General features: G+C 38.4%; 1 protein-coding gene across 1 annotated transcript in view; it reads right to left on the bottom strand.

The window, feature by feature from the left end:
* TPRG1 (tumor protein p63 regulated 1) overlaps positions 1-20194 on the bottom strand; it is a gene marked incomplete at its 3' end in the record, with an annotated part of 116739 nt that extends 96545 nt beyond the window's left edge. Inside the window, exons 1-2 of the mRNA XM_081235267.1 lie at positions 19779-20194; positions 10856-10947 (exon numbers count right to left, since the gene is read on the bottom strand). Of these exons, the coding sequence (XP_081091393.1) occupies positions 10856-10947; positions 19779-20000 (314 nt within the window). The 5' untranslated portion in view covers positions 20001-20194. The remainder of the gene's footprint in view (positions 1-10855; positions 10948-19778) is intronic.
* Positions 20195-24708: the final 4514 nt, after the last annotated feature.

The following is a 24708-nucleotide window of genomic DNA, read 5'->3' as shown; positions in this document are numbered from 1 at the left end:
GTCTAAATTTAGAACATCTCAAAGAAGTTAATCTGCACTAGTTTGGGTGATACCCCTTGGAAAATGCTTTGACTGACTTAATGTTATTTCATGCCCTTAGCACCTATAGAAGGAGGGCCTATATAAATATGTCAGGATTACTGTCCCTTTTGAAAACAAATGGAGATGGCATCTGTACACATATGTAGAACCATCTATTCAATACGACTATGAGGAGGCACAATGGACACCTCAGACACATTTTTTCCCCACAACTTTATACAAAAAGTTCTGTAAAAAGTGAATGACAAGACTGTTGGGAGGATTAAGTGACACTGTGTGCACAGTTTCTCCGCCAATGTTTGGCATATGGTGGTTTCTCACTAAGGTAGAGTTACCATGTCCTTCTTATGGCACAGACAGCCCATCAGTTTGCCAGGCCAAAGCCCAAGCATTAACCTGAACTCTTTCCTCTTAGGTGATTAAACACAAAGATCCACAAAGCCCAGCTATGTCAGTTATCTGCTTATTGCTTCTCAGTTCCTAATGTACACTTCAGTATATGCTCTATGATAAACATCAGATTCTCTTAAGCACTTCTGCTTTCAAGTGTGCCCTCATGTTATGATTTTGCAGTAGAGAGCACTAGAGGGATACAGAGGAAAAAGAGGACTTTTCGAATTTCCAGCTTAGGCTGGGAGTCAGCAGGTTGATGTGAGAACAGCCAATGGCCTCTGCCCCAGCCAGAACACAGACCCTCTGCAACCTTGCAACTTCTGCTTGGCATTCATCTTTCCTCAACCACCTGTCCAGACTTCATCCATTCACCAAGGAAAAAGGTGACTTTTTGCTGAATTGGATAATAGTTTTTGAATTCTAGAAGAATATTTCCTCAACTTTTTTGTACTATGACAATATTATAGCCACAGACACAACTCACTTTTAAACTTAACCTGCATTGTTAACATACCCCCTATTACTTTCTTAAGTTTAGACAGTAAACAAAACAATAAATCAAACTCTGAGATCTAGTTTGCTTATTTCCATGGGATAATTGCTGCCACCGGGGCCAATTCCAAGCTACCAACCTGATATCACTGAACATCCAGTTGGTAGACAGGGGCAGGAACACACTGTCGTGTATTATTTCCACCACACAAATAGAATAGGCAAAAATAACCCACAGAGCACACATAACAGCAAAGTGAAGTAAAATCATCAGAAGATGAGGCATTTTGAGTATATTACATTTGTTTTAAATTTATTTGGGGTGAAAGGTAAAAACCCATCAGACCAAACAAATGAAGAGGCAATAGGCAGTCTACCTGAAAAAGAATTCAGAATAATGATAGTAAAGATGATCCAAAATCTTGTAAATAGAATGGAGAAAATTCAAGAAATGCTTAACAAGGACCTAGAAGAACTGAAGAGCAAACAAACAATGATGAACAACACAATAAATGAAATTAAAAATTCTTTAGAAGGAATCATTAGCAGAATAACCGAGGCAGAAGAACAGATAACGACCTGGAAGACAAAATAATGAAAATAACTACCACAGAGCAGAATAAAGAAAAGAGAATGAAAAAAAATGAGGACAGTCTCAGAGACCTCTGGGACAATATTAAACGCACTAACATTCAAATTATAGGGGTCCCAGAAGAAGAAGAAAAAAGGGGGACTGAGAATATACTTGAAGAGATTACAGTCGAAAACTTCCCTAATATGGGAGAGGAAACAGTCAATCAAGTCGAAGAAGTGTGGAGACTCCAATCCAGGATAAATCCAAGGAGAAACACGCCAAGACACATATTAATCAAACTATCAAAAATTAAATACAAAGAAAAAATATTCAAAGCAGAAAGAGAAAAACAACAAATAACATACAAGGGAATCCCCATAAGGTTAACAGCTTATCTTTCAGCAGGAACTCTGCAAGCCAGAAGAGAGTGGCAGGACATATTTAAAGTGATGAAAGGGAAAAACCTACAACCAAGATTACTCTACGCAGCAAGGATCTCATTCAGATTTGACAGAGAAATTAAAACCTTTACAGAGAAGAAAAAGCTAACAGAATTGACCACCACCAAAACAAGTTTAAAACAAATGTTAAAGGAACTTCTCTAAGCAGGAAACACAAGATAAGGAAAAGACCTATAATAACAAACCCAAAACAATTAAGAAAATAGAAATAGGAACATACATATTGATAACTACCTTAAATGAAAATGGATTAACTGCTCCAACCAAAAGACATAGACTGGCTGAATGGATACAAAAACAAGACACGTATATATGCTGTCTACAAGAGACCCACTTCAGACCTAGAGACACATACAGACTGAAAGTGAGGGGATGGAAAAAAATATTCCATTCAAATGGGAATCAAAAGAAAGCTGGAGTAGCAATTCTCATATCAGACAAAATAGACTTTAAAATGAAGACTATTACAAGAGACAAAGAAGGACACTACATAATGATCAAGGGATCGATCCAAGAAGAAGATATAACAATTGTAAATATTTATGCACCCAACATAGGAGCACCTCAATATATAAGGCAAATGCTAACAGCCATAAAAGGGGGAATCGACAGTAACACACTCATAGTGGGGGACTTTAACACCCCACTTTCACCAATGGACAGATCATCCAAAATGAAGATAAATAAGGAAATACAAGCTTTAAATGATACATTAAACAAGATGGACGTAATTGATATTTATAGGACATTCCATCCAAAAACAACAGAATACATTTTCTTCTCAAGTGCTCATGGAACATTCTCCAGGATAGATCATATCTTGAGTCACACATCAAGCCTTGGTAAATTTAAGAAAATTGAAATCATATCAAGTATCTTTTCTGGCCATAACACTATGAGACTAGATATCAATTACAGGAAAAAATCTATAACAAATACAAACACATGGAGGCTAAACAATACACTACTTAATAACCAAGAGCTCACTGAAGAAATCAAAGAGGAAATAAAAAAATACCTAGAAACAAATGACAATGAAAACACGATGACCCAAAACCTATGGGATGCAGCAAAAGCAGTTCTAAAAGAGAAGTTTATAGCAATACCATCCTACCTCAAGAAACAACAAACATCTTAAATAAACAACCTAAACTTACACATAAAGTGATTAGAGAAGGAAGAACAAAAAAAAACTCAAAGTTAGCAGAAGGAAAGAATTCATAAAGATCAGATCAGAAATAAATGAAAAAGAAATGAAGGAAACAATAGAAAAGATCAATAAATCTAAAAGCTAGTTCTTTGAGAAGATAAACAAAATTAAGAAACCATAAGCCAGACTCATCAAGAAAAAAAGGGAGAAGACTCAAATCAATAAAATTAGAAATGAAAAAGAAGACGTAACAACTGACACTGCAGAAACACAAAGTATCATGAGAGATTACTACAAGCAACTATATGCCAATAAAATGGACAACCTGGAAGAAATGGACAAACTCTTAGAAAAGCACAACTTTCTGAGACTGAACCAGGAAGAAATAGAAAATATAAACAGACCAGTCTCAAACACTGAAATTGAAACTGTGATTAAAAATCTTCCAACAAACAAAAGCCAAGGACCAGATGGCTTTACAGGCAAATTCTATCAAATATTTAGAGAAGAGCTAACACCTATCCTTCTCAAACTCTTCCAAAATATAGCAGAAGGAGGAACACTCCCATACTTATTCTATGAGGCTACCATCACCCTAATACCAAAACCAGACAAAGATGTCACAAAAAGACAAAACTATAGGCCAGTATCACTGATGAACATACATGCAGAAATCCTCAACAAAATACTAGCAAACAGAATCCAACACCACATTAAAAGGATCATACACCATGATCAAGTGGGGTTTATCCCAGGGATGCAAGGATTCTTCAATATACGCAAATCAATCAATGTGATAAACCATATTAACGAAATGAAGAAGAAAAACCATATGATCATCTCAATAGATGAAGAAAAAGCTTTCAAAAAAATTCAACACCCATTTATAATAAAAAACCCTCCAGAAAGTAGGCATAGAGGGAACTTACCTCAACATAATAAAGGCTATATGTGACAAACCCACAGCCAACATCATTCTCAATGGTGAAAAACTGAAAGCATTTCCACTAAGGTCAGGAACAAGACAAGGTTGCCCACTCTCACTACTATTATTCAACATAGTTTTGGAAGTTGTAGCCACAGCAATCAGAGAAGAAAAAGAAATAAAAGGAATCCAAATTGGAAAAGAGGAAGTAGAACTGTCACTGTTTGCAGATGACATGATACTATACATAGAGAATCCTAAAGATGCTACCAGAAAACTAGTAGAGCTGATCAATGAATTTGGTAAAGTAGCAGGATACAAAATTAATGCACAGAAATCTCTTGCATTCCTATACACTAATGATGAAAAATCTGATAGAGAAAGTAAGGAAACACTTCCATTTACCACTGCAACAAAAAGAATAAAATACCTAGGAATAAACCTACCTAAGGAGACAAAAGACCTGTATGCAGAAAACTATAAGACATTGATGAAAGAAATTAAATATGGTACAAACAGATGGAGAGATATACCATGCTTGTGGATTGGAAAAATCAACATTGTGAAAATGACTATACTACCCAAAGCAATCTATAGATTCAATGCAATCCCTATCAAACTACCAATGGCATTTTTCACAGAACTAGAAGAAAAACTTTCACAATATTTATGGAAACAAAAAAGACCCCAAATAGCCAAAGCAATCTTGAGGAAGAAAAACGGAGCTGGAGGAATCAGGCTCCCAGACGTCAGACTATACTACAAAGTTACAGTAATCAAGAAAGTATGGTACTGGCATAAAAACAGAAATATAGATCAATGGAACAGGATAGAAAGCCCAGAGATAAACCCATGCACATACAGTCACATTGTCTTTGATAAAGGAGGCAAAACTATACAATGGAGAAAAGACAGCCTCTTCAATGAGTGGTGCTGGGAAAACTGGACAGCTACCTCTAAAAGAATGAAATTAGAACACTCCCTAACACCATACACAAAAATAAACTCAAAATGGATTAAAGACCTAAATGTAAGGTCAGACACTATAAAACTCTTAGAGGAAAACATAGGCAGAACGCTAAATGACATAAATCACAGCAAGATCCTTTTGGACCCACCTCCTAGAGAAATGAAAATGAAAACAAAAATAAATGGGACCTTAAAAGCTTTTGCACAGCAAAGGAAACCACAAACAAGGCAAAAAGACAACCCTCAGAATGGGAGAAAATCTGCAAATGAAGCAACTGACAAAGGATTTATCTCCAAAATTTACAAACAGCTCGTGCAGCTCAATATCAAAAACACAAAAAAACAATTCAAAAATGGGTAGAAGACCTAAATAGATGTTTCTCCAAGGAAGATATACATATTGCCAACAAACACATGAAAGGATGCTCAACATCACTAATCATTAGAGAAATGCAAATCAAAACTACAGTAAGGTATCACTTCACACCAGTCAGAATGACCATCATCAAAAAATCTACAAACAATAAATGCTGGAGAGGTGTGGAGAAAAGGGAACCCTCTTGCACTGTTGGTGGGAATGTAAATTGATACAGCCACTATGGAGAACAGTATGGAGGTTCCTTAAAAAACTAAAAATAGAACTACCATATGACCCAGCAATCCCACTACTGGGCATATACCCTGAGAAAACCATAATTCAAAAAGAGTCATGTACCACAATGTTCATTGCAGCTCTATTTACAATATCCAGGACGTGGAAGCAACCTAAGTGTCCATTGACAGATGAATGGATAAAGAAGATGTTGCACATATATACAATGGGATATTACTCAGCCATAAAAAGAAATGAAATTGAGTTATTTTGTAGTGAGGTGGATGGACCTAGAATCTGTCATACAGAGTGAAGTAAGTCATAAAGAGAAAAATAAATACCATATGCTAACACATATATATGGAATCTAAAAGGAAAAAGAAAGATTCTGAAGAACCTAGGGGTGGGACAGGAATAAAGATACAGATTTAGAGAATGGACTTGAGGACACAGGGAGGGGGAAGGGTAAACTGGGACGAAGTGAGAGAGTGGCATAGACATATATACACTACCGAATGTAAAATAGATAGCCAGTGGGGAGCAGCTGCATGGCACAGGGAGACCAGCTCAGTGCTTTGTGTCCACCTAAAGGGGTTGGATAGGGAGGGTGGGAGGGAGACACAAGAAGGAGGGGATATGGGGATATATGTATACATATTGCTGATTCACTTTGTTATACAGCAGAAACTAACACACCATTGTAAAGCACTTATACTCCAATAAAGATATTAAAAATAATAATAAGAAATAAAATAAAATACAAAAAGAAATTTATTTGGGGGTGAAACTAATTTAATTTAATTTTACGTATAATAATAATTTGTAAAACTATGTAATTTAAATTTAAGAATTAACAACTGACTCTCAAAATTCCTTAAATCCTACCATTCACCTCTTATGAGCACGTGTGAACCAGCTCCAGCATGCCACTGGATCAGACCCTCATGGATATTGCGTAAGTATCTAATATGTCACCTAGCCTCCCACCCATTCATTGATCCTCCACATTTCAAACATGTACGGGCCACAAACCCTGATCCACAATTTCAAATTCAACAAAGCTCTGAAAATTGCAGCCGTGGTGTAAACTCACTTTGTGGTAAAACCAGATCTGAACCAGATGACCATTTATTCTATTTTTAATATCACATGTTTCCCTGAAAAGATATTAATATGTTTGATTAGGGGAGGTTGTCCCAGACCTCTACTTGGGGCATAATTAAACAACATATGCATTGTTTTACATTTCCAAAATATGAAAATTTCTCAGCTGATCCAAGGTTTTGGATAAGGGACTGTGGACTTTCAGTGATCTTCATAAAATATAAATACAGAGCCTCACCCATCAGAGCCTCCTGATCACCTAAGGGATAGAATTGAAGTTCTTAAACATGATACACAAGGCCCATAAGCCCTTTTCAAGTTTCCTCTCAACAGCTCCCACCTTGCCCTCCTATATCAAACTACTTCTAGGAGTCTGACCAACCATGACTAAAGATGGAGCTGGGCTTATTAGTCACCCCACACCTACACTGTATATCCTTGGGGAAAGAATCAGAACCCAACTAATGCAGGAGTGTGGTGGTCCATCTTTCTTGCTCTATCACTTATGGGATCTTCATCTGGCCACTTCATTTTCCCTAGTCTCCACCTCTCATCTATAAAATGGGAATCATACAACTAACAAGGATGTAGGGAAGGTAAAGCAAGTTCATGGACATGAAGATACTTTTGCATGTGCTATATACTACATTAAAAGGGTTTTTACTATTCATCATTCTGAAACTGGAATACTGGTTTGAAAGCAGATATTCTTTAAACCACTGATGAGTAGCCAGGGATTTCTCATCTCCCCAGAAGGAGCTGAAAGTTGATGTACATGAAGCCCAGTCTTTTCTGTCACATACAAAAAAAGTGTTATGCTTGAAAAGAGTCTTGTGTGGTTGGTGAGGCTGGGGAAATAGGTCTATGTTACAGCCCCTGTAACTCTCAGGAATGGATGGGTCTCATTCCATTAGAAAAAGGAGGAAAGGGGACAAGAGCAGCCCAGGCTCTCACCTTTCTGGGCCTGTGTGTTTATACATTTGTTTTGTTTAGTCTTGCTGTTGTTATTTTGGAGGCTTTGTTTTTTGTTTGATTGGTTTTGCTGTTGCTGTTTTTTGCTGCACTACAAATAAACAGAGGACTTAAGTCTGAAAGGTCATTCAAAACCTATGCATGCCCCTCCTTTGACAAACAGCTTCCTATCTTCTGCTTGAACAGTCACAGTGAATGGGAGCCCATTCATTTAGTCCAGATGCCTGAACATTTTCTTTACAACTGGCACCTCCTTCCATTACATGAAGGCAGTCTGAACCAGCTACAAAGAGTAACAGGAAAAGAAAGGAAACTGGCAATGTCTTACTCTGGTAAAACGACTGGAATCAGATCTTTTCTTGAAAGTAGATTTTGATGGAGGGTTGTGGGAGAAGTAAAAGAATTTTGAGAGAGAAGAATGACCAAAAAAGAACACAAAATCACTACAATTTAAAAAGGAGAAATGGGTTCCAATGTGCAAAGGAAGAAAGTCTGATAGCAAATAAGCAAATATGATTGCTTGAAATTCTACATGCACAGGATACATGCCTCATTATTGTCCTTAATATAAATGGATACCACAAGACAAAAGAGAAATAGAAAACTAGTTGCCAGAGACTTCTTACCAACTTTCTGAGCTTCCTATTAGGTTCAGAGGTAGGTACAAGACTTGCATCTTTGGGGCAAAGCTGTTCATGTTTACCTGAAAACTGCTGGTGTTAGCAATCATCCTAGTTGATGTTAAATCAAGCACACAATTATACTGCTAAACCTCAATGCAGATCACACAATCAGATTTATCTTTCAAAAACTGATATCTACAGGTCATTGCAATCACTGAGCAGAAACATTGAAACAAACAAAAAAACAAGTCAAACTTCTGTACAAATAAAACCAAACATAATATGCACCATTAAAGAAATTACTGATTCTATTATTTGAGAATTCAAAAATAGCCACCACTGGATTTGAAAGACCATGTTTGTGTGTTCTTTCTTATAAATGAGATACATTGTAGAAATGAAATGAGATATATTGTAGAAAAAATGTGAGATACATTGTAGAAACAAAATAGGTAAGTGTTTACTTTTGATGTGACCTTCAGAATTTATGTAGACATCTCACTTAATCAAGGCAGACTTTTCATTTGCACAAATCATATTTTACTCTGCAGATGGGAGGTGGAGAGTAGAGAATAAAATGTAAGTTGGTGAAAGTGAATAAAGTAAAAGACTTTTCATTAAAGGTAACCCAGAGATGATAGAGATAGAGATGGACAAGATAGAAATAAAGGTAGAGGCTACCAATAACAACGTCAAAAACTATTGCCTTTTACCAATAGTTAGTACTTGAGAACAGAGGAAGGACACTGATGTCCATTGAAAATCCACTATGTGCTAGGGACTTTGCTAAGAATTTTACAATGTTACCTTGTTTAGTCTTCATAACAACTTGTCAGGTATATATCATTATCTACAATTCATAGATGAAGACACAAATGCTCAGAACTTGTCAGCTAGGTTTTCAAAAATTCATTTTAATTCAATTTTTGGAACCTATTTGAAACAAAAATATGATATGATGGTCAGAAAGATGGAGTCACAGGTTATTTGGTTCTGCATTCCTTTGATTGAGGGATTTGTTCTGCTCAACGGGAAGGTTAAACATTCCAGTGTTGTCCTCCTAAAATTTATTCAAAGAAGATGTCCCTCCCAGAAGGGAAAGATAAAATGATTCTTCACTCAGGTGTAGAAATGACTGAGCTTTTCGGCTGGAACCTTTGGTGATTGTATTACCAAGAAAACTTACTGAACCAATTAAGTATCTCAAATGGAGTTCTAATTGCATTCTCCATTTAATATCATGGATTCTGCAGAAGAAAAGAGATGCCTTTTACCCTTATGATGTGCATATTTTACTTATTATTATAAGGACTATGGCATTCCTAATATTCACCTGGTGGGTGAAAAAAAGGTCACAAAGACACTAGAGTTTCAGGGTAGGACAGAAAGTTAACCATCTTCATTGTGTCTTTGGCAATGAAAACCCCTGTAGCTAAGATAAGCCTTGAGGGTGAATGGAGCAGTCATTAAAATGACAAGCACTTAAGTGTTAGATTTGGTTTTTATCTTAACTCTGGACAGGTAGCCTTTCTTTTAAGGGCTTTTTATTTGCTTGTTTTGTTTTTTAAAATTTTTATTTTATATTGGAGTATAGTTTTTTTTGTTTTTGTTTTTGTTTTTTTGCGGTACGCGGGCCCCTCACTGTTGTGGCCTCTCCCGTTGTGGAGCACAGGCTCCGGACACGCAGGCTCAGCGGCCATGGCTCACGGGCCCAGCTGCTCCACGGCATGTGGGATCTTCCCGGACCGGGGCACGAACCCGTGTCCCCTGCATCGGCAGGCGGACTCTCAACCACTGCGCCACCAGGGAAGCCCTGGAGTATAGTTGATTAACAATGTTGTGTTAGTTTCAGGTGTAGAGCAAAGGGATTCAGTGATACATGTACAAGTATCTATTCTTTTTCAAATTCTTTTCCCATTTAGGTTATTACAGGATATTGAGCAGAGTTCCCTGTGCTATACAGTAGGTCCTTGTTGGTTATCAATTTTAAATATAGCAGTGTGTACATGTCAATCCCAAACTCCCAGTCTATCCCTCCACCCCTCCAAGGTGGCCTGTCTTTATCCTGCATGATTTCCCTAGTTTTGTTGCTCATGTTATTGTACCCAATTTATCTAATGATAAAATTCACACTGTATATGTTGACCTCATTCATCCTCTTTCCCAACCTTCCTTTCCACTGTACCCAGAGTGGGATGGTTAGTAGCCTGATGTGGTTGGAGGGAGAGTGCTTACAAAAAACAGAGATTGGACCCAGAGAGATCAGTTAGGAGGCTAATACAATGGTCCCTGAGAGCCCTGATGAGGGCCTGACCTAAGGTAGTCACAGTGATGGTTGAGTGAAGCAACTAGCCTGGAAAACAGTGGTAGAAGTCAAACCTTGTCATACCATCAGCCATGGGGCACCATGAAACTTTACTCTCCAGCTCGATATGTCAATCAATTATCTCACTGTAACCAGGAGAAATTCTTCCACTGGGCCATCTCCTATTCTATTGTGGTGTTGTCAAGGAAAAGGCTAGATTTCCACTGCCCTTCACTTAGTCATAACTACTCACTCTGTCGAGAGCCAGAAGCCTTGAATTTTCTCTCCAGAAGTCTTGGCAATGTGGCCTTTCAAGTCTTCCGTGGCAGTCTCAATAGCCCCTGGCTGAGTAGGAAAAAGAGAATACCTAGTTTAGAGAAGACTGAGTCCTCTTCATGCTCATGATTAATTACTATATCCCAGCAATTCCTCCAAAAAGTTGAGCAGGAAAGATAATTCTTGGAGTTGCCTGTTTGTTGTAGGCACTGCCTGCTGGAGAGCTTAGTCTTAAACTCTGGTATTTACTAAGTTGCTCTCCTTGAGTGGGACAAAAGTGATCCAAGTCCTGTGAGACGTTTATAATCTTACTCACATTTTCTCATAGAAATGAAGATAGCCATTTTCAGAGCACCAATTTTTCTAATAAACAAATGTGTATCAGGAAGTTCAATGCATTTAGCAATATATACATTTTTAAAATCTAACGTTTCTCTCTTCAAAGAGTACATGGCCATAAAACACAAAGGAGGAAAGCTTCTTCCAATATTCTGACTATAATTTTATCTGGCTCTGGGAAATGAATTTTTTGTCTCCTACCTCTCTTTTTTTACCTTTATCCAAAAAGGAATATGAGCCTGCCTCTAGCTTAAAAATGGATTAGCCCTGTCTTAATAATAAATTCATAGACCCTCTAGCTCAGTGATTCTTAAACTTCAGCACACATCAGAATCACCTGAAATGTGTCTTAAAACAGATTTCTGGGCACTGTCCCCAGAGTTTCTGATTCAGTAGTTCTGGGGTGGGCTTGAGAATTTGCATTTCTAACAAGTTCCTGGGTGATGCTATTGGTGTGGGACTCTACTATAAGAATCATTGTTCTCTAGGCAGTTACTCTCAGCCTTGGTTACCCATCAGAATCACCGGCAGAGCTTTTGAAAATCCTAATGCCAGGGCTGTGCACCAGGCCAATTATATCAGATACTCAGTGGACGGGATTCACCTAACAGTACATCAGGATTTTTAAAAGCATCCCAGATAACTCCAATGTATAGCCAAAGTTGAGAACCACTACAGCCAAGGGCTTATCTATTATAAGTCATTCCATTTTATAAGTGTGAAAACAGGGGTCTGTGTAGGGAAGTATATAACTTGTCAAGTTCACTCAGCCAAGAAGTGACAGAGACAAGACAGAAAACCCAGACATTTCACTTCCAGGCCTACAACACAGTGCTGGTCTCATGCCCAACCCTGGGACAAGTATGTTACACGTTCTCATATAGTCTCTATATAATAGGGCTTTATGCTAGACACCTAATCTTCCATAAACATTAACATTCCTAATCCTCCTAGCTTGAGACCTTTCTCTCCCAAAAGGAAATGGGGATACTAGCCTGGCTAGGACCCATTCAAATATCTTCTCCCAGAGGTGAGGTGATTGTAGGATTTTGGTTTGCTTGTTTTCTCAGACTATGAGAAAAGGCTTTGAAAGACGTAGGCCACAGAGTCCATCAGTTAAGAAAAATCTTATATGAGTCCACATGTAAAATACAGGAAAAGAATGGAGCTGCTTCAGATGAAGTGGTAGTAAATGGTACAGAATTTTAAGTACTTATCTGTCCCCCTCCCTTCCACTCATTCCACACAGCACAAGTCATCCAGGAAATGGATAGGACACCTACAGAGAATTGAGTGACCTGTGTTCATATTCCAGATATGTCATGAATAAATTCTGTGACCTACAGATAATTATTTAACTTTCCTTGGCTTCCATTTCTTTATCTATAAGACAACTGAGTAGACTGAACCAAAGCTTTCTGAGCCAAGCTGATGATCAAAACCTCCTGGAAACCTTTAAGAAAATATGACCATAGCCTTTTACACTGAGAGATTCTAATTTTCAATTTTAACAAGTTTCCTGTTGGATTGGACAGTCAGCCAGGGGACTGAATGATTTCCAACACTTTTGTCATCCTCTGCTGCTGGTTAAAGGATTGTCAGAAAGCTAGTATGGTAACCCATGCTTGCTGAAACCTATGTGTCACAAAATCAGTAAGTTCTGGGACACTAGTCAAATATTCCTTGAGCTCCCACTGACACAGGAGATTGTGTCAACATCACTGGTTTCCAGTAATCCAGCTGGTAGGACTGGACTACCCTGCAGGGAAATTTCCTGATTCTGCAAAAATTCTCCCATCACCCATCATCCTTGGCTCCCCATGATACAGCCTGACTCTACTAGGTCCACTGGTCAAAGTTCTCTAAAAAAATGATGCTTTCTTTGATGACTCATCATGGCTATTTTTCCTGTCTCTTTTCTTGTATTCACATAATTTCTGCCTCAAGCTAATATAACTTGGTAGTGAAACTAATAATTTTCAGGAGAAAAAAATTATAAGTGGGATTGGAGAATAATGAAATAATCCTAAAATAAGCATTTTGTTGGATGCTTTTATGCCAGACACTTTGCCAAAAACATGTAAAGATGAATAAAAGAATGTAGAATTTTTCAAAACCTTACTTGTCTTCCCTATGGAAGGCAATTGGCAAAAGCTATCAAAATGATCTAATCTTCGATCCACACATTCCATTTCTGTGAAGTTATACTATAGATACTCTTGCATATATACAAAATGACATATGTATAAAGTGTCCTTTGCAGCCTAGTTTGTGGATAGCAAAAACTTGGAAACCATGCAAATATCTATCAATAGTAGACTTGTTAGATATATTGTGGGACATATCCATGCAATGAAATATGATAAATATGTAAAAAATGAAGAAAAATGTACTAATCTTTGATTTCAAAATACGTTATTAAGTGAAAGGAAAAAATGTTCAGAAGAAAAGGTAAATATGTCAACTTTTTGTGTGAAAAGGAGGAGAATGGGTAAGAATAAGTATTTGTGTTTGTACAGGCCTAAAGTCACTCTAGAAGGATACATAGAAAATGTTAACAGCGGTTCCCTAAGGGTAGGGAAGGAACTTGGTGGATGGAGCCAGTAGATGGGTGTTGTTTGGCTGTACACATTTTCAAAAGTTAAACATTAAAAATAAAGTGTGTTCCTTATAGAACAGTTTGGAAGTCTCTGGAGTTCTATCCGTGTCCTCACTGCCTGAATTCTTACCTTCAGTAGAAATATCAGTTATGCCCCTATGGAACAGTTATGCATCGTATCCTGATAGAGTATTTTACTCTCCTCCATTTGTTATTATTGGTTACTATGATAAATTAACTTCAGCCTTTTAGTGTCAAAAATGAAATAAAGTGTGTGAACACTTTGACTTGTGTCCGGGACAAGGTTTTAAATCTCAGCCTTTCTGCTGGCTGTGAGACCCATGTTAAGTCACCTTGTCATTCCATGCATCGGTGTAAGCATTTGTTAGATGGATAAGATATCATTAACTGTAACAGAGCTGTTAGGAAATGGTGAAAACATTTGGTTACACTGAAGAATAAAAGACTTCATTATCATTCTTCTTGTTAACTTTAAATAGAAGGGAAATCATTGTACCGGGATTTGGGGATCAAATGGTTACTGCAATGGAACAATTAGCTCTGAGACTCCTTGCGGTCTAAGACTAATAAGAAAGTATAATGGAATGATATGTACTCATCACTCGACCAGAGAAAGCCTGGCAAGAGAGTACACATACATTTCTAATTCTAAATTTTAAGAAAAAATCATTAGGGGGATCCTTACTTATAAGTCTCTACATAGCTTAATGGTCAATATTCTCTCTAATAGTCTAGCACTAAATATTTTCAATCAAAACCAATGTACTGAGGAAAGTTCAAAGACATATGTATTTGTCTCCTTGTGTTTCCTCGAGCTAGAATAGCCCAGGGCCAGGAGTCACACAAACAATATACATGTCTGCTGCTAATATTTTCCCATGTACTGGACCCCTTAGCTAGACAGTGAGAGGAGGGGACAAGATAGAAAGGAATGCTCCTAGGGACTTAGACACAATCAGCTCTCCCTTGAGGGTGTCATCATACAAAGAGTTTACTTTGTGGTATATTCATAAGGTAAGAAAACCAGCTGTGAATTGGATGTGGTTTGTAAAGCCCAGGCAAATTTGTGTCTCCATGAAAATGAAGGAAATGCTTCTTATTTCATGATTGTTAAGTGTCTGCCCTCAGATAGAAACATCAACTTTATTACCATCTTCAAAGGATTTCAGTGTAAGGAGGGGATCCAAGAAACATTTTGCCCAGTGAGATATATAATTTCTAAAACACAAAGAAGCTCTCACAGACATAACAATACAACTAATATATTTAGTTGTCCCCAGTACAAGAGCAAGACATGCGGAAGCGTGTAGTAAGAGAAGAGGGAAAAGGAGAGAGTATGAAAGTAAAATTAGTGTCATGAAGGCAACAACATCTTGCCACACAATGGGAAGTCCCAAACCTGCTTATTAAAATCTTGTTGCTCACAATAGAACACAGGCTATAAAAAGGCCATGGGGAACCATTAATTAAATATTAAAAGATCAAAGAGTTTTAGTCCCATTAGTTTGTATGTAATTTACATTCTCAAGTATAAATTTAGAGATAATTCCCCATCTCTAATCGCTTTCAACTTTCTGATAAGGTATCTGCAAATATAGAGTCCTACAGGGAGTTTAAATATATCTTTCTCCATGCGGATCAAGTATTGTTCCTTTCATAAGAAGTTGCTTTTCAATATCACTCTCCACAACTAAAGTGATTATCATAATATACCTCAAGTTATTAGCCTTGAGGGGTACTTTTGTTGAGAGAAGACAGTAGGCCATTTTTAGATATGTCTAAGCAATAATAGCAGATGAACAAAAATATGAGGAAAAGGTTATCCAAGCAGACTGATAGCAAGTGGTTCAGACCTTCATTACTGTGACTCCTCATTCATTGTCGAAGGCCAGAGGCAGTGGATGGGTGGTAGAAAATTCCAGGAGTCTTGGGTTCCTGGCCTGCTATGACCCCTAAGTTGCTGGTTGCCTTTGGACAAGTCACATCTTCTTTATGTGTCTCAGTGGTGGGGTTGGATATTTTATGAGGCCCCTCCTGGCTCTGAGAAAGAATGTTGCTAAGCTGTATCAGAAGGGTAAATTTGCAGTAAATAAATAATTGGCTGGAAGCCTGAGGGAAGAAGGCAACAAACCAGAGTGACCCATAAAAGAACACAAGAGGTTTAAGGGACCAGATTGGCTTGGTTTATGACCAGGTATTCAGAGATGTGATCTAATGCACGATATTATGATGCTAAAAATGCCTTGTTTGTCCTAAATTGATCTATACTTTCATATCAGTCACATCTTTGCATATCCAGCTTGAAACTCGTATACTGATCCTCCTTCTTATTATAGCATTGGGGGTCCACTCCTGGCAGCTGAGTAACTGAGTGCCATCTTGCCTCAGCAAGCCAAGGAATAACTTTCCTTTCCAGATATGAACAAGAACCAACTTAAATATCCAGCAAAACTTTAAAAAGCACATTCATATATTTTGGTTAACTTTGAACTGTGGAATTATGGTGACTTTTATCTTGCTTGCCCACATTTTCCAATTTTTTTCAATAAACCACCTCCTGTGAAATTATTTTAAAACCCTGTAATAAAATAAAATGCATGGCTAAGGAATTTCTCCACTCAGTCACTTACTGCTTTTCTGAATTTGCAAGATATATCCTTAAAATTCTTACACTGTAATAAATTGATTTATTTTAAATCACTGCGTGGGATCACAGAACTATGAATGGGAATTGAGGAACATTTGTTCTAACCCTAGCTTTGCTGCTTACTAACCTCTTGGGCAAGTCAGTGCTCACTGTTAGGACCTTGAGTGAGCCACTGCCCCTCTCTGGACCTTAGTTGCCTCTAAAAATGAGAGAATTGACTAGCAACTTGGTGTTCAAAGTGTGGTCTGTGGACAGAAAGCATGAGCATTGCCAGAGAGTTTATATAAATGCAGAATCTAAGGCCTCATCCCAGACCCATTGAATCAGACCAGTATTTTAACAAGCTCTCCAGGTGAGCCATTTGCACGATAAGGACTGAGAAGCACACTGGACCATATCATCCTTAGATCTCATTTCAGCTCTAAGAAGCAAAACATTATGATGTATGTTTCATAGATCTGAGTCATTCAGAGCCCTGGCCTGATTTAATTATCCCTTGAGAAAATCAGTTAGCTTCCTTCATTTGAACCTCTTTCCTGCTACAGACCCTATACGTCTACATTTATATCTCACCTTAGGAGTCATGGTGAGGTCATGGGCATCTTAATATCATTCCTATTACCAATAACAGAGATGTGAAATGCCAAGTCAACAAAAAAGAGAAAGCATTTAGAATAGCAAGAGATGCTGTTTATGAAATGTTAATAGATGTGTCTTACACTGTACAAAGAACTCTTTAAAAATTAGCTTATTTAAACTCCCATATAAAATTGATATTTTATCCATACTTTGAAGATGAGAAAATTTATATATATGTATATATATATACACACACACACACACACACATATACATACATACATACATATGTCTCCTCCCATTTCCTCAGCTACCACCACATCAGCAGATTTGTGGTTTACAAGGTAGTAAAACTGGATCATTATTTATTCAAAATAATATTTATCATTGTTTCAGTCGAACCAACAATTGTATTTTCATTATCCTCATATGCATTAAAGCACGTTCATTATACTCACATGCTAAAAAAGAAAACACCTCTTCATATTTTGTCTCTTGGTCTGAAGGAAAGTTAATGCTGACTGCTTGGGAATGTAGCCCTTACAGATACCTCCTAAAGAGTCCTCAGGTCTACTTCAGACTCACTGATAAGATTAGAAGGTTTTCCTTTCCCAAACTCTGGAGAACTTAAAGTTATTTTCTATACACCTGTTGGAGAAGATGTTCTTTACATGAATCGTAGTCAATCACTGAAAACCTTTACTAGGGGGCCATACGTTCAATTGTACATTATGTTAGAAAGAGCACCGGACTTAGAGACAGAAGGTACAGAGTCTAGCTACAGCTCTTACACTAATATCACGTGACTTAGGTCACTTCACCCCTCTGAAACTTCAATACGTTTACCACTAAAACAAGAGTGATAAGCCCTTTCCTGCCTACCTCACAGTGCTTCTCCAGGGGACTGTATTTTATAAGCTACATAGAGCCACACAAATAAAAGCATCATGTAAATAAATAAATAAACAAACAAAAGCTCTGTTGTAGCTTTAGACTGTGTCAATTAGCTAAGCTAGAACTACATTTTCTAGAATTTCCTTTCCTGTCTGCTTCTAAATTAGTGTTGGCCACAAGAGATGTTTGTGTCAGATTTGAAAGGCAGAAGTGAAACATCAGTCATGATTCCTTATTGAAGATCAGGGCAGGACAGTCAGGCCCAAGTCTAGCTCATGTTCACAGCTGCCAACCTCCTGTTTACTTGATGGCATGGGAGGGGGTGGGGAAGTCCCTGGACCTACAGATCCTTTGTTACAGTCAGACCTCCGCCCTCAGATCCTCCTTCCCTGAACTGGGTAAGTGTGCAGCTTGCTCGGTGGAGAAGAGAACTGGCTTCTCCTGAAAGTGACACATCTTCAAGTTCAAACTTGGTGGGAGACAAACACAGGTTCCATTTTTCCATGGTGGGAGCCGCTTGGTCAAAAGGAATTCCACTTTGTCCATCCAGGTTCAGGTTTTTCCCTATTTCCTATTCCTACTTCACAACAGCCAATTTGTTGATCTATAGCAACTTCAGACCCATCATCAGATGCAAAGACAACAGCTTTGCATAGACTTCTCAGGCAGCTCGCTTAATAGAACCAGCTTCCAATGATAAAGCCCTTATTCTATATCATTCATCACTGTTCTTCTCTCATCAAATCCTGTTCTTCTCTCATCATCACTATCAAAGAAAAGGACACTTTAATGGATGCTTTGATTTCTTTCCCAGCTATATCTTAAGGTTAACTTTGCATATTCAATGAAGTTCTTATACTTTGGAAAATAAACCATTTGCTTTACCTATGCAAAAACACACAAACACACACATAGTATAGAACATGCCAAAGCACTCTGCACATATGAGTCACTGAATATAGGTTAAGAGTCACTGAATATAGGTAATATAGGTATATATCTTCAAACACACACACACACACACACACACACACACATATTGAGTCTCTTTAGCTACAACTTTATCTTAACCAAAGATATATTTTAAAGGCTAACAAATCAGGGTTTGTTAGTTAAAACATTATAAATAGTCTCAAACTCTTGGCCACCCCTTATTTAGCAGTTGAGTTGAAAAAAATTTTTTTCAACAAAGAGGTGTTCCATGTACACTTGAAGAATCTCTCTGTTGCCACAGTGCACAATCTTCAATGTTGCCCCCAGTTGATGGTAGCCTAAAGCTCACTGCTTTGATGAACAGGGAAGAAGCTCAGCTCCAAACTGCAGCTACAGGTTTGGAATAAAGTGTTTGTCCCCGCATTGTTATACCAGCATGCCCATGTAGACCCGTGAGGTTTAGCCCATGCTCAGCAACCTTTTCCACTCCATCACCCATGTCTTTTCCAGACTTACAACAAATACTCCCTCTGGGCTCCCAGCCTTATATTCTAGCCAGTCTGGTTCTCTCTCCATAGAGCATTAATTTATTGAGGTCAGGTCTAGCATGAATACAGGACTCAGGAGCCAAAGACCCATGGAGGCTGGAGGGCCTGCTTCTCCTCGATACTATCTGGTGGTCAAAAATAGACCCTTAACTTCTCTGAAATTCAGATCCTTCACCTATAAAATGGAGATAAGGATGACTACTTCACAGTTATTGTGACTATTACACAAGATAACAAACATGAAAACAGTTGGTAAAACATGTGGTATATGGAAGGATATTAGTATATTTTTAAGGAGAGGTCTTATGTAGTATTTAAATTCATGATTTTATTATTTTACCTGTGTAACGAAGTACTTCCATGAGATATAAGGCTGGTGATAGGGACTGTGGTAGAGTGCTGATTTAGTCACACTTGGAGGCCTTGAAGTCTGCCTTGGCTCTGAGACAGTGCCTGGGTCACCCTCTTCCATGGACAGCTGATCAGTCTCAGAGGTTTGGTCATCTCCCTCTTGCTTCGGAGACACAGGCTGGAATCCTTCAAAACTCCCAATGGTTGACATTTCTTCAGCCTAAAACAAAGGAAGAAACAATCTTCTCAGAAAAAAAAAAAAAGTCACCTGTGTCCTAGCTATGGCAAAACAGTGTATGATGAGCAAATGATGCTCCTGAAACTGACAAACCCACCACACATTAACTAAGAAGAGGCACTGATGGATGAAGTTCAATAACACAGACTCTACAATCCTCTGTGGACATTTACCAGGGGAAAGAAGCAGAGACCCTCTGGACAGAGAAAAGGAAGCTGCAAGTATTTCCATTTTCCCCATTTTTATGCCCAGGGACAGGAAGCTGAACAAGGGTACAGCAGTATGAAATCATTATCAGATAATTTCTCTTCAAGTTTTCATAGCATTTTTGCTTGAAAACCTACTAGCCTGCAAGCTTATTTAAGAGTTAAAAGCAATGATATTGCAGCTTCTTGTGTACTCCTTGGGTAGTAATAGGGCACTAAAGCACTTAGAACTGAGCATATTTTTAACCGCAAGATTGCAATTCTAAAAATGTATCTTCAAGGATACATGGGGAATATAGTCAATAATTTATAACTGTAAATGGAATATAATCTTTAAAAATTGTGAATCATTACGTTGTACACCTGTAACTTATATAATATTGTACATCAACTATACTTCAGTAAAAAATTTTAATAATAAATAAATAAATAAAAATGTATCCTAAAGAAATAATTTAGACAAATGCAAAGACGTAAATATAGAAGGTTGTACATTACAACACTGTGTCTAATAGTAGAAAAGTACATAATTTTATGTCTAATAGCAAAACATTGCATATAATAGCAACATTACACACTCACACAACATTGCATCTAATACCAAAAAAATATAGTGAAACTAAGTATCCATCAGCAGAGAATTGGCTAAATAAGACATGTTATACTGTACAGTGAATACAATGTAGTCATTACAAATGTTAGGATATATTTTTACCATGGAATGATGTCCAAAAAAAATTGTTAATGGAAAAGATGTTATAAAATATTATGAATAATTTTATTCAAATTTGTTACAATAATTCAGAAAGAAAGAAGGAAGGAAGGAAGGAAGGGAGAAAGGGAGCTCGGGAAGGAAGGAATAATACCTGGACTTGCATATCTATAAACATGTGTGGTAGGACAGAGGTTAGAAGCAATCTAAAAGGAAATAAAGTATTAATAATGATTATCTCTGACAAACTAGTGGTTACCAGTGAGGAGAGGGAAAAAGAGAGGGGCAAGATAGGGGTAGGGGATTAAGAGGTACCAGCTACTATGTATAAAATGAATAAGCTATGAGGGTATATTGTTCAGCACAGAGAATGTGGTATTATATTTTATAATAACTATAAATGGATTATAATCTTTAAAAATTATGAATCACTATGTTGTACACCTGAAACTTATATAATATTGTACACCAACTCTACCTCAATTTAAAAAAATGATTATCTCTGGGTGATAGGGTTACAGGTGATTTTTATTTTCTGTTTTCATAAGTCTCTGGATGCTTACAATGGCTATATCTGACTTAAAATAAATAGAAACACAATAGATTTATTTATATTTTGTAAATATAAAGAAGTAACACAGAGCAAAACAAAATAGAAGGTACATGCTAGCTTAGCAAAAAGTGCCCTCAGTCAAGTAGCCATTCTCAAGCGGAGGCCACATAGTTATGGCTACAGCACGCACACCTCCAATGCTACAAGGTAGGAGGGTCTCACACACAGCATCACAGTGGGACTGGAAATGCCATCTTAGTGTCAAAGTTGCCTCAGAGTTCTTAATCAGACAAATTCCATTCCTTTGTTCTTGTGAAACACCAGAAAGTGAGAAATGGCCCCTACCCATGGCAAGTTTGCATTATTGAAACTGGGAATAATTCAAGTATTCAAGAGAGATAAAAATAGTATGAGCATATAATTTATCGCCTAACCCTGGACACTTAAAAGCATGAAAAAAGTGTTATTAACAATCATGCCAGGATGATAGGAGTAAACCAGCATTGTCTCAGGAAAATGTAAGCATACACAGTCACCCCAAGGGGCTTCAGTGGAGGGAAAACACAGTTGGTTAGGGACTCATGAGTGAAAAACCCTCTGTAGATCATATTACAGGTTACTTCCTCTGATTCTCCCAGCAACCCTAGAAGGATGGTTTTATCTCCTTCTCTCTGGGGATCCCAGAGTTGGTGGGACCCCCCCCACCAGGGCACACTTGGATACTAGTGACAGCACACAGCCTCCCACTCAGGACTCCCAAGCACGATTTGAGTCCAACAAGTCCACCATGATGCACACTGTCTTACAACAGAAAGGGCTTCGCTGAGTTTTCAGATAATTTTTTAAAGTTATTAACCTGTGAGAAATACAAGGGCACGCATGGAAAAGCAGGAGAAATTTACTCTGTGTGTGAGAGAGAGAGAGAGAGCACTGAGGCACTGCGGCCTCCCTGGCAACTGGATGCTCTATTTTTGCAGGTCTGTCGCCTCTATTACAGTGGCTGTTGGAAGGACATGTGTTTCTATAGAGTTCCCTGTAACCTGTGAAGGAAGGTTTGTGCCTTTGGGGAAGGAAAGCCTGCTTCTGTATTCGCAGAATTCTGTGAACTGGAGCCTAACAACAGACATCTGTGAAAGGCTCCAGTGCCTGGAAAACAGAGGGAGGATTTAAATAGCACCACTTCCTCTCCCTCAGGCTGCCTTCTCTGGAAATACTCGAGAAGGGAAGTGAAGCACTTGGAGACTGAGATTTTGAGGTCCAGGAAGAAGGAAACTCTCAGCTCCAGTTAAATTCTGACAGTCGTGAAGCGTAGAAAAACTGAGCCCAGCCACCTCAGTGCAGAATGATTCCAGCTCTGTTGCAGTCATGGGGACTTCTTTGCAAGGACAATGAATGTAACTTCTTCAACAACCTCCCGGATATGAGAGGAGTGCCATGCGTCGAAGCAGCCCCCAACGGTCCTCAGCGCCACCTGCCCAGACAATGTTTATTCCCAATTCAATAAAACACATCCTCCTATCTCTGCTTAACCAGACTATATACATTGAAATACTATATACACTGAAAAGCTTGTACCTGGATAAATTATGTCTTGCCGCAGACCCATCTAGAGCCATTTAGATTTGAAAAGGATCATCATTCCCTAAGATTGCCCAGAAAATTTATCTTAGCATGTGGTGCTCAAGAAAGTAAAGGCAGTATAATTTCTAAAGGAAGCAAAGGGTCAAGGCTTAGAAACGAATTATGTCCATACTTTTTGACCTCATTTTCTCATTTGAGGGAATTCATGTAATGAAAGTTATCCTAAAAAAAGAAAAGCCTACAACACTGCACTAATTGCATATTCTAGGCAGTAATGAAAAATTGGGAACCAGCTAAACACCCAATGGCCAAGGAATTGCTAAGCTACCCAATTGATATTGAGCAGACATTTAAAATATGTGTTGCAGCAGCTGGAGTAAGCGATGTATCTTCTTGGGTCAAGAAAAGCAAAAAACAGAGATTTTCTCTGGGATGATTGAATAATCTTTACATTGGTAAAGACCAGAAGGGAAATTCTTGGATTTATTGATAGATTGACCATAAATGAATTTTTTAACTTTATATCATGTTAGTTGTGCTTTAGTAATAAAAAATAAAATATATGAATAAATGTGTTGATTCACAAACTCAGGAGAGCTTCCTGGGTGAAATCTGAAACTGACCCCTGTACAGAAAGGCCAAAAGAGACCAAAGAAAGAAGCAGACCACTCCAGATTGGTAGGTGGCAGGGTTCATAATCAAGGGAACTTACATACCAGGCTTGTCTTGTGTGGCCTCAAGGTGAGTAGATCTCCACACCTGCCCGCCAGAATCTTAAAAGCTTATAGAGAGGCCTTAACTGGGTCCAGTCATGTATTCAGTCCAGATGGTCTCAATACCACACTGCTCTCTCAAGGTGTCCTCAAAAAGAGCTGCCATGGTGGGAATGGTGGGTGAAATGTACATGTACATTGCAAGGACAGGGCAGGGGTGAGGAGCCGCCCATTGCCCAGTCCACTTGCTGGTCAGCTAGCAACCATGTCCTCTGGATGACCTCCTCCAACAATGCCAAATAAATACATAAGAAAGTGCTACCCTGGGCTTCCCTGGTGGCGCAGTGGTTGAGAGTCCGCCCGCCGATGCAGGGGACACGGGTTCGTGCCCCGGTCTGGGAAGATCTCACATGCCGCGGAGTGGCTAGGCCCATGAGCCATGGCCACTGGGCCTGCGCGTCCGGAGCCTGTGCTCCGCAACGGGAGAGGCCACAACTGTGAGAGGCCCACGTACCGCAAAAAAAAAAAAAAAAAAAAAATCAAAGGGAGATCCAACATAGTCAACCTCCAATGAATATGTGTTTCCCGGAGAAGTAGATGAATAACTACCTGAGAACTACTAATCAGCTTGAGTGGCCACAACCCCAGCCAGAGGCAAAGAAAGGTGGAGTCTGGGGATTTTTTTTTCCCTCTCTCAAGAGTTTGATATAGAACAGTTTGGACTTAACAAAAAGCATCATATTTCTGATCAAGAAAGCAGGACTGACATTACATAGAGATACTGGTAAAACTCGGGGCTGTTTCATGGTGAACCCCTTCTTAGGGCAATGTACTCTCCATTTCCACAGCACGATTTTCCTCTTTGTCCATCTAGTTTTAAGAAGTCCTTCCTGGCTCCCTGCTCTCTCTGCCACTC

Source organism: Mesoplodon bidens (assembly GCF_964165515.1).
Source record: "Mesoplodon bidens genome assembly, chromosome: 5".
Taxonomy (NCBI): domain Eukaryota; kingdom Metazoa; phylum Chordata; class Mammalia; order Artiodactyla; family Ziphiidae; genus Mesoplodon; species Mesoplodon bidens.
This window is presented reverse-complemented; position numbering and strand designations above follow the sequence as displayed.